Source organism: Salmo trutta, chromosome 36 (genome assembly GCF_901001165.1).
Source record: "Salmo trutta chromosome 36, fSalTru1.1, whole genome shotgun sequence".
Classification (NCBI taxonomy): domain Eukaryota; kingdom Metazoa; phylum Chordata; class Actinopteri; order Salmoniformes; family Salmonidae; genus Salmo; species Salmo trutta.
In genome coordinates this window covers 24,507,340-24,523,775 of record NC_042992.1, presented here as the reverse complement: position 1 = coordinate 24,523,775, position 16,436 = coordinate 24,507,340, and the positions used below count along the sequence as shown (strand labels likewise).

General features: G+C 42.7%; 1 protein-coding gene across 2 annotated transcripts; it reads left to right on the top strand.

Annotated features, from left to right (window-relative positions):
• Nucleotides 1-4,640: 4,640 nt before the first annotated feature.
• LOC115175704 (cbp/p300-interacting transactivator 3) lies at nucleotides 4,641-11,689 on the top strand. 2 transcript variants are annotated; one of them, XM_029735151.1, is made up of 3 exons: nucleotides 4,641-4,830; nucleotides 6,662-7,276; nucleotides 10,874-11,689. In XM_029735151.1, exons 2-3 carry the CDS (start codon nucleotides 6,677-6,679, stop codon nucleotides 11,000-11,002), a joined length of 729 nt encoding a protein of 242 aa, XP_029591011.1. In that variant the 5' UTR covers nucleotides 4,641-4,830; nucleotides 6,662-6,676; the 3' UTR covers nucleotides 11,003-11,689. The 2 variants fall into 2 exon arrangements, with proteins under 2 accessions (XP_029591011.1, XP_029591010.1); XM_029735150.1 differs by lacking the exon at nucleotides 10,874-11,689 and having other exon boundaries at nucleotides 6,662-9,159.
• Nucleotides 11,690-16,436: the final 4,747 nt, after the last annotated feature.

Genomic DNA, 16,436 nt, shown 5'->3' with positions numbered 1-16,436 from the left:
CTAGTTACATTGGTAACCAGTTTATAATAGCAATAAGGCACCGCGGGGGGATAGTGGTATATGGCCAATATCCCATGGCTAAGGGCTGTATCCAGGCACTCGTTGCTTCATGCCTAAGAACAGCCCTTAGCCGTTCTATATTGGCCATATACCACACCCACTCAAGCCTTATTGCTTAATAATAAGGAAACAGATAACTCCAGCCTTATGTTGGTAAGACAGGCCAGGCCTAGTGAAGGCAGGGTGGAGGGCCATCCTAACCTAGAAGGACAACTATGTGGGTGGCTAATGACAGGCAAATGTAGTCGTTGAAGCACAACCAGCACTGACCAGGAGACACAGGAATCTATTGAGAGGTGATGGTGGCCCTTCCCTCACTCATGGAAACACACACACATCCAGTAAACAACATATGCTCCAGTCCCTCTTACCTGGAGCAGCAGGTGGGTCGCCCCACCCCCAGACGGGATGGAGGGAGAGGAGTGTGTGCGTGTGTATTTGTGTGCACCTGTCCCTGCATGTCTGAGTGTCTGTGTGTTACTTTCAGGGAGCTAAAGAGGTGGGCCTATTGTTTGTCCCAGACAGAGGAGAATAGTAGAAGCCAGTGATGTATTGTATTGACCTCTGATGAGAACAAACAACACTGACTCATTATGTGTTACCTCACCTCTCCACCTCTCCACCTCTCCTCCTCCTCTCTACTCCACCTCCCTAGCAGCTACAGAAGAGCAGTTAGCACCTCTCCTCCACGCCTGTGTGAGTGTGTGTGTGTGTGTGTGTGTGTGTGTGTGTGTGTGTGTGTGTGTGTGTGTGTGTGTGTGTGTGTGTGTGTGTGTGTGTGTGTGTGTGTGTGTGTGTGTGTGTGTGTGTGTGTGTGTGAAGGGTGGTTTTTCTGAGGAGATGATAGAAGGAAGGGGTTAGTGGTGTGTTAAGATCTAAACAGCACAACCGTAAAACTACTCATATCCTCTACTTGTACAGAGAGAGAGAGATCTACAGAGAGATGAACCTGGAGAAGAGTCCCCTAAGCATGCTGGTCCCAGGTCTCTGTTCACAAGCACAAACAGACCCCACAGTGCCCCAGGACAGCAACACAACTAGACCCAACAAAAATATAATTACTTGACACATTGGAAATAATTAACAAAAAACAGAGCAAACTAGAATGCAATTTGGCCCTAAACAGAGAATACACAGCGGCAGAATACCTGACCACCGTGACTGACCCAAACTTAAGGAAAGCTTTGACTATGTACAGACTCAGTGAGCATAGCCTTGCTATTGAGAAAGGCCACCGAAGGCAGACCTGGCTCTCAAGAGAAGACAGGCTATGTGCACACTGCCCACAAAATGAGGTGGAAACTGAACTGCACTTCCTAACCTCCTGCCAAATGTATGACCATATAAGAGACATATATTTCACTCAGATAACACAGACCCACAAAGAATTCGAAAACATATCCAATTTTGATAAACTCTTATATCTATTGGTTGAAATACCACAGTGTGCCATCACAGCAGCAAGATGTGTGACCTGTTGCCACAAGAAAAGGGCAACACACATCTAAATGTGTTTATTTATTTTCCCTTTTTACTTTGCACATCATTACAACACTGACATTTGAAATGTATTTATTATTTTTGAACTTTTGTGAGTGTAATGTTTACTGTTCATTTTTGTTTATTATCTATTTCACTTGCTTTGGCAATGTAAACAGATGTTTCCCATGCCAATAAAACCTTTAAAGAGAGAGATAGAGAGAGAAACATTCACACTGCTAGCTAGAGTATAGCCACAGCTTCCCATAACTAACATACCATTTATTCTGCCACTACATGGATATAAGCACACATTTTATTTTATGTAAGTGCCAATTTATTGCAATGCCCTTTTTAACAAGTCTATTTCCTTTCTGCCTATCTCTCTCTGCATAAGGGCAAGTTTAAGCCTGTGTCCCAAATGACACCTTACTCCCTATGGGCCCTGGTCAAAAGTAGTGTACTATGTAGAGAATATGGTGCTACTTGGGATATAGCCAGCAGACTGAGCAGTCTATTGTGATTGGCCTTGCATATGGCACTTTGGTTGTGCAAGCAATAATTGCTTTGGCTAAAATGGCATTAATTGTGTTTGGGCAACACATAAAGCCATTGTATTCATATTCCAATAAACTTTTCAAAGGAAATAGTGTGAACAGGGGGATGTGTGGGCCTGGATAGACAGAGGTGGAGGGGGAGGAGCATGTGTCTGTGAGAAAGATGACTTAGAATGCAATGAGTAATGTGAAGCCTGGATAATATGGTGAGAGAATATATAGGGCGCGACAGAGAAACTGGGGAGAGAGAGAGGGAGGGAGAGAGACCATGGGAGAAAGAGAGAGAGGAGGAGGGATAGAGACCAGGGGAGAAAGATAGAGAGAGGGAAGGTGAGAGAGATAGGAAGGGGAGAGAGGGGGAAGGAGGGAGAGGGAGGGAGGGAGGGAAGGCGAGAGAGATATTGAGGGAATAGAGAGGGGGGAGAGAGAGAGAATGAGTCCAGTGCTGTATCCGTTCTTACAGTAATTGTTCTTTTTGTTCTAGCAGAGTAATATAAACAAATTCTATACATTGACGTCTTGCATATAGATCATTTATCATTAACTCCATTTCAGATAAGAAACAAACTAATTGGTCACTTCTCAAATGGTCACTTCTTCGATGCAATTCACCTCTGGGAGAATGCTTAGTTATAAAAGTATATAGAAAAGATGCTACGATCTGATGATGTATTCTAAATAGATGAGACAGATTGATGGTTTTTACCATTGATTTCATTAAAAGAAACCAAATAGAACATTCATTGTCTGAATGTGAGATTCTAGACTTCTTGATATTTTAGTCTCTTCGCTCTGATTGGACCCATTACAATCCTCAGAAGACAATATGAGGCTAAATTTACCAGGTTATTACATCATGCAGCCCAAGCAGGTTCCAGCTGCACATGCTGATCCACACTTGACTTGACACCATTCAGCCAATCAACAGGGAATTGGATGACAAACGTTTCTCCCCTCAACACATGTGAAAAGACACTAAACTCAGGTCAAAGGCCCCCAATTAGATGCTCCCACATTGGACTCAAGCGATTACAACACTGAGGTCAATGGACGATCAAAAACAAAAAAGGTTTCATTTACAACAAAAAAAACGGCTCCAAATAAGGTGCCATATTTGGACACATTTTTGTGAATCAAATCAAATGTTTTTTTGTCACATGTTTAGTAACAAATACAATTTGTTTTGATTCAACAAGCTATACTAGTTGGTTGATAGCGTAAAAGGCCCTACATCAGTGCTAGACCTTGCGGGGGGGGGGGGGAGGGACATTAATTTGCATTGTAAATAATGACATCAGTTTAGAAGAGGGCACTCCCTTCTCTCCTCTCTCTCTCACACTTCTCTTATATCACAGTGGAGACCAGAAAGACCACAGAGTCAAGACCTCTCTGCAGGGGGCCTGGCATCCACTACTGTTGACACACACAGACACACACACACACACACACACACACACACACACACACACACACACACACACACACACACACACACACACACACACACACACACACACACACACACACACACACTTTTGTGCTAAAGAGAATGTGTCCTATTCTTGGGCCCCAGAGTTGTCCAGACTGCCAGCCTCTCTGTCTATTCGGCAGTTAAGCCTTTGTGCTCTGTTCTGTTCCAAGGCTGAGGAGAGGACACTGAAGAAGACGGTCTACTCTACTCTAGTCCTTCTCTATGAATGCACCATCACTAGCTCAGTAGATTTAAAGGGAGAGATTAGACAGTCACCCTCTTCTTCTGCGGTTTCCGTTCAACCATCTTATTTGATGGTTTCTGTTTCTCTTAAACCACGGTGCACTGAGCTGAACGTGGTGTTATGTCGTTAGCACATGCTTCATGCCAGCATGCTCTCTGTCTCTGGGGAGGTTGCTGCTCACATGCATTTGTATCGCCAGGCTGTTTCTCTCTGCAACAACACATTTGCATAGCACGCACCAGAGCCTACCATTGTCTGTCTCTAATAGCCAGCTCTGATTTGATTCTATGACTGTAATCTGAAATTCATAGGGAAATTAATTAGTCATTAAAATTGTAATTCTAAAACATACTGTAGGCCTTAGTGAACCCAGACTCTAATTTGTAACATGGAGAATGTTGTAAAACATGAATTATATGTCTAGTATATAAACTGTTTGTTGATGAAAGTATTACAGATATGATGATGATGATGATTGTTCACATATATAGTCCACCTGTATCATAACCCTGTAGTAGCCTATTGAGAGGTTTGTAAAATGCACTCTCTGCTCTCTGTTGACCCCATATCCTTTACTAGCCACCATAATTGGCCCCTAGTAGGCTACAACATATATAGGGCCACAACAAGTACATGTTCAATCAAAGGAGTCGTATGATACATAAAGCCAACATTCAAAAACATTTCAGTATCAGTTAATGAATCGTCCAACGTGCGCCAAGTCTGTACTAGGGTCACAAGGCGAGCCAATCGAAACAAAGGATACAGAGACGACAGTAGCTCCACCTCTCCCTCTTTCCAACTCCGCTGGTTGGTTTATACATGTATATAATCCCAGAGCTGACCCAGAAAAGTAACTCCGGTGACGGTCACACGTACTAGAAACTCATCTCGCTCGCTCCACAGTGCACTAATTCGATGAAATACATGTATCTGGAGCATCGCCTTTGGAAGTAAAGACGGAAATCCAATACCAGAAGCAGAACTCAATAGAACTTCAGAGCAAGGACATTTAGCTGGTAAGCGTTGTCTAGTGAAGGGGAAATTCATTGCAGAAAGAGATTGAAATTGAATTGAGAGAGAGAGAGAGAGAGAGGGAGAGAGAGAGAGACCGTGTCATATTGCTGAGGGAAGGTAGGAGAACCATTGTTCGGTTGATTTTGTTTTTATTTGCGATTTCTTACGAACCCGATTGTTCAGACATCCGCAATATTGCAGTGATACTGTATAATAAATTACTAAACGATTGAACTGTATATATTGAAAAATCGAGTTTATTTAAACGGGATTATTATTTTTGTTGTTATGTGGTATACGTTTTTTTTTTTGTACTGTTCAATGAAATCTGGCCCCTATGCATATCCCTAAACTACACGGCTAAAAGCTTTAGAATTGTGATATGTTGTGGAATAATTAGTGTATCAGAAAATACCTCGATAATTATTGTTGCTCCCCATTTAGCGTTTTGCAAAATGTGACATAGACCGAATTAATGTTAAGATCCCTAAATGTTTACGCGTGCATAGCCCAAATACAATTGTATGGATTTTGTCCGACTGTTGACAATACCAATCCACTGTGTTTTCTATCTAAATTATTGAGGTTTTAGAAACGATTGCATCGGATCGTAGTTATTTTTTTCTTGCTTAAACACAAAGAGGTTTTAACGGAAACCTTAGCGCCAGGGGCACTGGAGTTCATCTTTGGGGAAAAAAGAAGAACGAAACACGGAATTCTTTGTTTTCAAGCAGACAGTGAAAAGACAGAGAGACATGTACAGAGCCACACTCCTATGGCATCCAAAGGGCTGCACCATCATATTGTGTTCATGCAGTGATAGAGACACGCACGTTATTAACGATGTCATTCATTTTTAACCTTGCGTAATTGTGCGTGGGAAAATTATGCGTTGATGTGCCATTTTAATTCTGGTGTTACAGAGGTGCCACAAATACAGATTATGTTCTGAATCAATGAATCGTAGGGAATTGTCTTTAATTTTTCTTTCCATTGTATTGTTCCCATAAGCAAAAATTGTAATGACCATCTTGTCCATTCGTCACTGTTTAACGAAATGTCTGTAAACGTTGGTTTCCTTTCGCGCAGATGCACCTTACTGTCATAGTGCATGTAGGACCTTATTTATTACTATGTAACTACCGATCAAAATTCGACAAGCGATCCTCTGCGTCCTTTCAACGAAAAAGGTATGGCTGGTATTTCCCACCGTGCAATAGGCTAAATACTGGCAGCGGATACATGCAGTAGGCTATGCGTAATGTTGTTGTGGTCAAAATTACAGTCAAACCAAAGTGTAAATGCCCCCTAAACGTCATCTGAATCGATGTCAAGGAATACTGACTCAACACTGTTTGAAATACTCATAGTATACAGTCTATCGCTATTGAATTACTGTTGAAAGAACAGTCATGGTATAGGGCTGTGTTGGGAAATTTGATGTTCTCAGGGGGCTGTATCCCTCAGATTTATCTGATGATGTAGAGATAGGGGGATACCTTAACTTCCGCATTTAACACAACCCCTCTGAATCTGAGAGATGCATGAGCTGTCTTAATCGACTTCTTAATTAACTGTCTTGCTCAAGGGCAGAACGGCAGATTTTCCCACCTTGCTGGCTCGGGGATTCGAACCAGTGACCTTTCGGTTCCTGGCTGAATACCCCCAATCAATCCACTTATTCATCTATTCCACTACTAGCACACTAGTTTTGCAACTAAAATGCAACATTGATCCTCCTCCTCCGCAGGGTGACAGTAAAGGTTTCAATGTAAATGTTTTTATACAGAGTCATCATCATAACTAACGTAAACATTGTCCTTCCTCCTGCAGGGTGACAGAGAAGCCATGGCAGACCACATGATGATGCCCATGTCCCACGGCCCTGCGACGGCCCTCCACGGCTACAGGATGGGGGGTATGGGCGGCCCTCCTCAGCACGCCGTGCCCCAGCCTGGCCTCCGCACCCTCCCCAACGGCCAGGTCATGCACTACGGCAGAGTGCCGCAGACCTCCATGGAGGCCGCCATGAGGCAGCGGCCCGGACTGGGGATGGTGGGGCCGGCTGGAATGAACGGTCAGGTGAACAGCCAGGTCAACGGGGCTCAGATGGGAGGACACCACCACCAGATGAACCAGATGATGTATAACCAACAACAACAGCATCAACAACAACAGCAACATCAACAACAACAGCAGCAGCACCACATGCAACAGCCCCAGCACCCCCAGCAACAGTACCACCCCAGTGGGCTCACCTCCCAGCAGCTCATGGCCTCCATGCACCTCCAGAAACTCAACACCCAATACCATGGACATCCACTGGGGCCGGTCCAGGGCCATCACATGGCCAACGGGGCCCAGTACAGAGTAGGGCCGGGTCAGCTGGCCAGCATGCAGCACATGGGTCAGGGTGGGCCAGGTATGGTGCTGGGACAGAATATGGACATAGACCTCATAGATGAGGAGGTTCTGACAGCGCTGGTGTTGGAGCTGGGTCTGGACCGGGTTCAGGAGCTCCCGGAACTGTTCCTATGTCAGAACGAGTTTGACTTCATCCCTGACTTTGTTTCTATGAAACAGCAGCCGAGCACCGTGAGCTGCTGAGAGATACACAACAGCCAGATGAAGAAAGACGCTGTAAAAACAGGCCGGCGTCCAGAGAAAGACTGAACCACAAACTAGACTAGCCACAGCAGCACATACAAGAGGATACAGACTATCTCTCTGTTCTATCTGTGTGAGTTTAGGCTATCTGTCTGTGACCATGTATATTAGGCCTACAGAACACACTGACCTACCTGTGAATAGTAGGACCTACCTGTTTTTAAGATGAATTGTAAGGACAGAAAGAGAGGAGAAATAACAAAAGCTGACATGAGATCTGAGCTCAGTCAGCCCAGCCACAGTTTGGCGCTCTCTCTGACGCAGTGGCCTCTGTCTATTCTGTACTGCCTTCCGTCCTGCCTCCGGGCTGCCACCCATGTCATAGTGTCACTGTGTGTGCTGAGTTCTGTGGGATGATTGTAGACTTATTCAGCAGGACGGGAAGACGAGACAGACAAGCTGAGACAATACAAAGAAAGACTATCTTGCTTCACCTGGGACTACTAGATTCGATCTATGGCTTATAGAAATGTATTTATTTATGAATTCACCCCACCAAGTAGTTAGCGGACATTTGACAAATTGAGTTGTTAATGAAGTTGGTCATCTGATTATGAATTAGGCTGTTGAGGGGGGAAAGAGTTGTTCAAAAAGATGCCTAACTATATTGTGTGTATGTTGAAGGCTGGTTCTTCAAAACAGGCTTGGAGGATTTCTTCCTCGTTACCTTAACATTTCCTTTAGTAAGAGCCTGGGGTTAGGTTTTGTTGGGTGGATAGGGTTAGTCTCTGATTGGTTGAGAGTTAACTGTGTTAGCCTGGGGATCTGGTTCCTCTTCCTGACATCATCTGATGACATCATCAGAACAACATTCTATTTATCATTAGGCTGCAGTTATACGAAGCAATTTTCACGCAACTTTGGTAGCATGCAACTGAGTTGCTTCTTGATCGCTTGGTGAAACACCCTCAGCAATTAATAAGCAACTCAGTTGTGTCCAGTTGCAACGTTTCAACTTTTCCTACTTGTTGCAAGCAACAGCCAATCAAAACAAATGCTTTTGTCACATGATCCATTCAAAGGTTCAGAACTTTGAGCCACTTGTCATGTCAACAACACATCTGTCAGTGCTGCGGGAACCGTGATCAAGGTAGATAGAAGAGACATTTGCCAAACGGTAGTTGTATAATTAAATATTGGCATCAGGGCTAGTTAAGGTTTATGCACATGCTTTGGCAGTCAATACATGTCATTTTTTAAGTGAACCCAGACCTCTCTGACACGTTTCAACTGATATTTTGTTTCCGCATGAACTGCACTAGCTCGCTAGTTAGTTTAGTTTGTTGCTAGCTTGGTTAGCTCGTTGCTGGCTAGCTTGATAAAACAGTGCTGGCAATATAATTTTTGCTAGCTAATTAAAATGTACTGCCAGCATTTTGGCTAAATCCATCTTTATACAATAAGCAAATGGTTGGATAAACTAATAATTTATGAAATCAAGATGTAATGCAGCAGATGACATTGGGTGAGTTTAGACTTCTCAAACCATATTGAATGATAAAACAAAAGCAGCTTCAATTTGATTGGCTGTTGCATACAATTTAAATTGCATTTGAGTTGCTTTGTGTATCAGCCAAGTTGCTTGAAATGATGTCTCTTGCAACCTGCAACTGCAAATAAAGTTGTGTGAAAGTTGCTTTGTGTAACTCCACCTTAAAAACGTACGTTTCCTTGAATATTACATGTCCCCAGTTTAATCACTGGCAAAGAAGTGCAGCACATACACAGTAACATCTCTATAGTAAGAGAACTACAAACACACCATGCCTGTCTTAGAATACTGCTCTGAACACTGAGGGTCAGCTTCTACAGTCAAACAGCTAGATGCTCTGTTTCAGTAGAGTCTTAATGACTACTTTATATTGTATCTCTACTGGTGGGCCGAGGGAATTCACTGAATAGTATTTAAGCAACATCACACATAACATAACGGTGGGCTATTTTCTGTACATGTCTGTGACTGGCACAGAAAGCAAGGCAGGGGGAAAACCAGTACCTCTCTAGTCAGTCGCAGGTCATTCCCAGAGTCATAGAGCTCACTTTAGACTTTGAACAACATTGTTACCATTAAAAGACATAAACACAAAGTGTTGAGAAGTACATTCATCTAGCGCTGTAGCTGGGGGGAATCCTAACCACCACTGAATATTTACTTAGTCATGCATTGATGTCAATGGGAGACCAACTGAACATTTGATTTAAGTAGAAGTTAGGATTTTCCCATCTGTGCGTGAACATCTTCTGTGTGCAGCTTGCAAGGTTCTTCTTTAAGGGGAAGTGACTGAGTTTGGTCCACTGACTTAAGCTTGGCCAATGTGCTGACTGGGTATGAAGGCCGGGACAGTGGAGGCTGCTTCAACTGCCTTGAACTGTGGACAGCGTTCATTAGTCCAGTCTGTGGACACAGCATAGTGCTAGGCACTGCTCCGGCAGTACTTGGTTCGTTTCATCGTTGTTTAAAGCTGCCTCTCTTTACCTGTGGCATTGATTTCATTACCGAAGGGCCAAACCCAACAGGGCAGCGCAACACACACAGACATGCACGCACACACAGGTTGGTTGCTGTTTCCATAGATTTGCTTACTCGGCTGGTTCTCCTGTTTAGATTTAAATGACCAGTTCACACACGCTTGTCTTAATTGAGGTCATCCAGCATGACAGCCCCAATGACTTGGTAATTAGAAAACTTGGCACTCAAAAGTAGTGTGCTCTATATAGGGAATAAGGTGCCATTTTGGACGCACCCATGGTAATTAGAAATCTGTTTTTTTCTGTGGTGGTGCGGTGTTATTTCCCCCTGGCCCCTGTGCATAATGATGTTTTTGCAAGGTTACTGCTCCAGTGACTAGTACGAGAACTTCCTGTCCTGTTCTGTTGTTGAGTTATTTGTGGAGATGTCAGAACAGAGAGGTTGGAGGAGCAGTGAGGGGTTGAAGAGAGGATTGGGGGAAGGGAAAAGCTTCCCTCTGTAATGCACGAGTTGCAGTAATCTGTTCCAATACTAGAGCTACACTCACTGGTCTCTCAGCTCTTTTTCTAGCCTGGAATCCAAAGGGAATATCGCTGTATTTCACGATTGTTTCACTTCACTGAATCAGTGAAACAAAATGCATATATTGTGTTTGGATTCCAGGCTACTCTTAACCCCCTCTCCCTCCTGGAGATCTGCCATATTGCCGAGCTCTGAGCACAAACAAACAATGGACAACAGAAATTACACTCATCGTGGCAAAGGCCAACCATGGACATCCACTGGGGCCGGTCCAGGGCCATCACCTGGCCAACGGGGCCCAGTACAGAGTAGGGCCGGGCCAGCTGGCCAGCATGCAGCACATGGGTCAGGGTGGGCCAGGTATGGTGCTGGGACAGAATATGGACATAATTACCATATCTAGTAATTTCCTGTGGTTGGTATATCTGTTACTAGGCTATTTATGGTTAACTTGGTCTTATATCTGTCTCGATCTGGGACCGGGCTTTTTAGGGCAGGTTCACAACCCCTCATGAAAACCCCTCATCATACAATCTGAAAATAACATATTTTGGTTTGTCTTTTAAGCCTTAGAGAGATAATAGCCTCTCAAAGTCATTTGATCACAACTATATCAATAATATTTCAGCCTTCTTGTGTATGGTGTCTATGTACTGTAGAATAGAGGTAAAGTTGACATAATTAAGGTACTATTCAAAAAACATTGTCAGATATAATTGTTATTAATGGCTGATGTTGATGTGTTTAATGACAAGAGATTAGGGTTTATCATCTATTTGACAAACAGGAGTGTTGATATAAATAGGTAGCCTGGTAAAACCAGACTGAATGCTGGGCTAACCATTAAGTGCAGCATTCAGTCTGGTTTACCCAGGCTAACAAACAGTCACATTATAATAAGGGTCTGGGTACAGGACAGGCCTGGAGCTTTAAGACCTAGTAGACTGCATGTGAACATTGTGAAAAGAGATGTGATGTCACCACTTTTCCACACATCCGCTGAGAATGTACAGCAGAACGGAATGCAATGAAGTCTTAAGATGGTGGATACATTTGCGAGATTGTATTGTAAAATCCTTGCTCCACTTCATTTGGGGGTAACCCCCCACCTCCCAACCCCCAAAGGCTTTTTTTATGTTATTGATTCTATTTTAAGAAAATGTATTTATTTTCAACAACAATAAAATATTTATTTAAAGAACTAGCCAGAATATGGAGTGTTTTTTAATGTGTATATGTCTGTCTCTGTATCTCTCTATGACTACTTGATGTGCTTTGAATACTCCATGTATGACTTTGTACTGAAACTTCTGCTCTAGCACAGTGAGACATCTCAGTAGTGTCCATGTATGGGCTCTATAGCTGTCTCTATGGATATTGATGAACGGGAAACTGTCATTAGATGACAGTGTTATAATGAACAGGTTTGACAGGTAGTTGTAGTTTATGTTTAGCATCAGTACAAAGCAACAGTACAAGTTGAGGCTCATACAAAGTTGCCTGATGGTACTATTTCTACAGTGATAATCCACAGACAGGACAGGGGCAGACGATATGTTAATCTGGTCATAGCTGAGGCTCACCTTGACCTAAATAGTCATATTGTATAACAGAGGAGGCTGGTGGGAGGAGCTATAGGAGGATGGGCTTATTGTAATGGCTAGAATGGAATAAATGGAATGGTAGTAAACATATGGAAACCACATTTGACTCTGTTCCATTTGTTCCATTCCACCCATTAAAATGAGCCCGTCCTCCTATAGCTCCACCCACCAGCCTCCACTATTGTATAACTACCTATCTGGGGCCTAGTCCACTCCTAGTCAAGGCTATTCCAAACCATAGGCTGTCATACTGTAGCTGTACTAAGGACTGTGCTGAAATCAGAGTCCCTTTACCTGCTTTCTGTCCTGATCTTAATTTAGTAGGTTTTAACATTTCAAATGTACAATACCTGCTGTAAAGCCCTTATATCAGTCATTCAAGTCAGGTGTTGAGTACCTGTATGTCTGTCTGTCCACCACAGCCCCCACAAGCTCCTCCTGAGTCACCACTCCTATTTTCACTAGAACAGGTGTTGACAGTTTTACTGTAATACACCTCAGTCTAACTCTCTTTAAATTACCCTGAGCTAGTGTAGTCATTCTAGAAAGGAGGATTCACTGTAGTGATGATTCTCAGCCATGTGCATGTGCTCATGTCTGGGTTTCCTCTGAAATAACCCTGTGGCTGTTTGACTCTCCCTGTCTCAGAAATGACACTCCCTGCTTTCGCTCACTCACGTCCTTCTGTTTCTCCCTATATAGCGACCAACCCTATTGGCTCCCTCCTGTCTCACCTCCCTCGCCGCTCCCTCCCTACTCCCTCCCATGTCTGTTTGTCCTGTGAAATGAACTACGCCGATAGCTGTTGACTGTTGACGCTCCCCTTCGCTCTCTCCTCATGATGACTCACCACACACACCTGTGTAGTTGGCTCACTGATTAGATAAGGCCTTACTAAAGGTAACTGACTGACTGACTGGTTGGCTGGGGTGATCTCATAGGTAGGCTGCACTGATAAAAGGCTCATTCTCATACAGTGTTTACTCCACAGGAGGTTGGTGGCAGAACAGGCTTGTGATAATGACTGGAGCGGAATTAGCGGAATGGCACCAAATACATAAAAAACATGGTTTCCAGGTGTTTGATTCCATTCCATTTTCTCAGTTCCGGATGTTATTATGAGCCGTTCTTCCCTCAGCAGTCTCCTGTGGTTTACTCAAAGTTTCTTTGTAGGTCAACTTAGATGTTTTCCCAATCAGAATAACGCTTCAGGCCATCCTAGATATGGGTCTTTCCATAAACTAGGGTACCAGTGAGTATTTCCTACACGGGACAACTTGTTACAGCTGTTGATAAGTCATTGATAATAATCTGCTAATTATTTTCACGTCATTACATGAAGATATAAGGGAGGAACATAGCTACTGTATATTCAATAGAATTTACAAGTGAAATTAAAACCTATGTTTAACCTTTTTTCTGTCTTAACGGATTTGTCCAAATTCGTGTGGCATAAAACATGACTATGTAAATTGTCGTTATATCATATATTAATTAAGCATTAATCAGTTCAATTAGACATTGAACTTGAAGACTGTAAGAATCCAGGATCTAGCTGTCTGACATTTTGTTTATAGAGATTTCAGAAGTGCAGTGTAACTGCGTAACATTTTGTGTCTCCCTGTGTTCCGGGGTGAAAACAGTTTTCATGGGCATGCAAATCCCCCAAATTTATTTATATGCTATTGCAAAATCGAAGGCTTCCCCGTACCTTGATACTTAAAACCTATATGACTTTACTTGGTTCTTCAATAATTATGCATGATAGAGTACCATAGTATGAGTCGTAATACCCATACTGTACAAACTAGCAGTCAAACAGGGAAATGGTTCGTTTTTTCACCATTAATTATTCCCATAGGGGATTTTATAAACACTTAAAATAAGGTCTGTGTTTTGTGTAGGTTTATCCTGGCATGATATTTTGATAACTGTGTAAATCTCTGTAGGACAAGATTACTTTTATCAACATATTCGCCTCTATTTACCCCCCAAAAATGAAAGGCTAACGTGGCTATCATAAAGAACTACAAATGCCATAATGATCTGGACGAGACTGCTGAATCGAGGCAAAGGTATGAATCTCTGGATTTAACTATCTAATGTTAGCCAAATGTAGTAAAATAATAAATTGAATACATTTCTTTAAATTGACATTTCTGTGCAAGTTTTAAATTGACACAATACCTGTTAGCAAACAGGTATAGCTGTGTCAGCTAGTGTTGATTTACAGGAGCTTGCAGAAATGTGTAGTCTTGCATGATATCTACTTTGATGCTAATTAGCATTTTCGAATCTGAGAGTAAATAGAGCCTAATATATTGATAAAAGTCAAGTTGTCCGAGAGAAATTTACAGTGCCTTGCAAAAGTATTCACCCCCTTGGCGTTTTTTCTATTTTGTTGCTTTACAACCTGTAACTGAAATGGATTTTATTTGGATTTCATGTAATGGACATACAAAAAATTGTCAAAATTGGTGAAGTGAAATGAAAAAAATAACTAAAAAAATTATCTCAGTATATATACACCTGTTCTGAAAGGCCCCAGAGTCTGCAACACCACTGAGCAAGGGGCACCACCAAGCAAGCGGCACTATGAAGACCAAGGAGCGCTCCAAACAGTTGTGGAGAAGCACAGATCAGGGTTGGGTTATAAAAAAAATATCAAACTTTGAACATCCCACAGAGCACCATTAAATCCATTATTAAAAAATGGAAAGAATATGGCAGCAGAACAAACCTGCCAAGAGAGGGCCGCCCACCAAAACTGACAGACCAGGCAAGGAGGGCATTAATCAGGGAGGCAACAAAGAGACCAAAGATAACCCTGAAAGAGCTGCAAAGCGCCACAGCGGAGATTGGAGTATCTGTCCATAGGACCACTTTAAGCCGTACACTCCACAAAGCTGGGCTTTACGGAAGAGTGGTCAGAGAAAAGCCATTGATTGCTTAAAGAAAAAAATAAGCATGTTTGGTGTTCGCCAAAAGGCATGTGGGAGACTCCCCAAACATATGGAAGAAGGTACTCTGGTCAGATGAGACTAAAATTGAGCTTTTTTTGATTATCAAGGAAAGCGCTATGTCTGGCGCAAACCCAACACCTCACATCAGCACGAGAACACCATCCCCACAGTGAAGTATGGTGATGGCAGCATCACTGTAGTGATGTTTTTCATCGGCAGGGAGTGGGAAACTGGTCAGAATTTAAGGAATGATGGATGGCGCTAAATACAGAGAAATTCTTGAAGGAAACCTGTTTCAGTCTTCCAGAGATTTGAAACTGGGACGGAGGTTCACCTTCCAGCAGGACAATGACCCTAAGCATACTGCTAAAGCAAACTCGAGTGGTTTAAGGGGAAACATTTAAATGTTGTGGAATGGCCTAGTCAAAGCCCTGACCTCAATCCAATTGAGAACCTGTGTTATGACTTAAAGATTGCTGTCCACCAGCGGAACCCATCCAACTTGAAGGAGCTGGAGCAGTTTTGCCTTGAAGAATGGGCAAAAGTCCCAGTGGCTAAATGTGCCAAGCTTATAGAGACATACCCCAAGAGACTTGCAGCTGTAATTGCTGCAAAAGGTGGTTCTACAAAGTACTGACTTCGGGGGGATGAATAGTTATGCATGCTCAAGTTTTCAGTTTTATTGTCTAATTTCTTGTCACAATATAATGCCAATATAATATTTGGTAAAAGACCAAGTCCATATTATGGCAAGAACAGCTCAAATAAGCAAAGAGAAACAACAGTCCATCAATACTCTAAGACGTGAAGGTCAGTCAATCTGGAAAATTTCAAGAACTTGGAAAGTTTCTTCAAGTGCAGTCGCAAAAACCATCAAGCACTATGATGAAACTGGCTCTCATGAGGACCGCCACAGGAAAGGAAGACCCAGAGTTACCTCTGCTGCAGAGGATAAGTTCATTACAGTTACCAGCCTCAGAAATTGCATCCCAAATAAATGCTTTACAGAGTTCAAGTAACAGACATATCTCAACATCAACTGTTCAGAGACTGCGTGAATCAGGCCTTCATGTTCGATTTTGCTGCAAAGAAACCACTACTAAAGGACACCAATAATAATAAGAGACCTGCTTGGGCCAAGAAACACGAGCAATGGGCATTAGACCGGTTGAAATCTGTCCTTTGGTCTGATGGGTCCAAATTTGAGATTTTTGGTTCCAACCGCCGTGTCTTTTTGAGATGCACATGTGTGTGGTTCCCACCGTGAAGCATGGAGGAGGAGGTGTGATAGTATGGGGGTGCCTTGCTGGTGACACTTATTTAGAATTCAAGGCACACTTAACCAGCAGCGATACGACATAAAATAAAATAAAATAAAATTG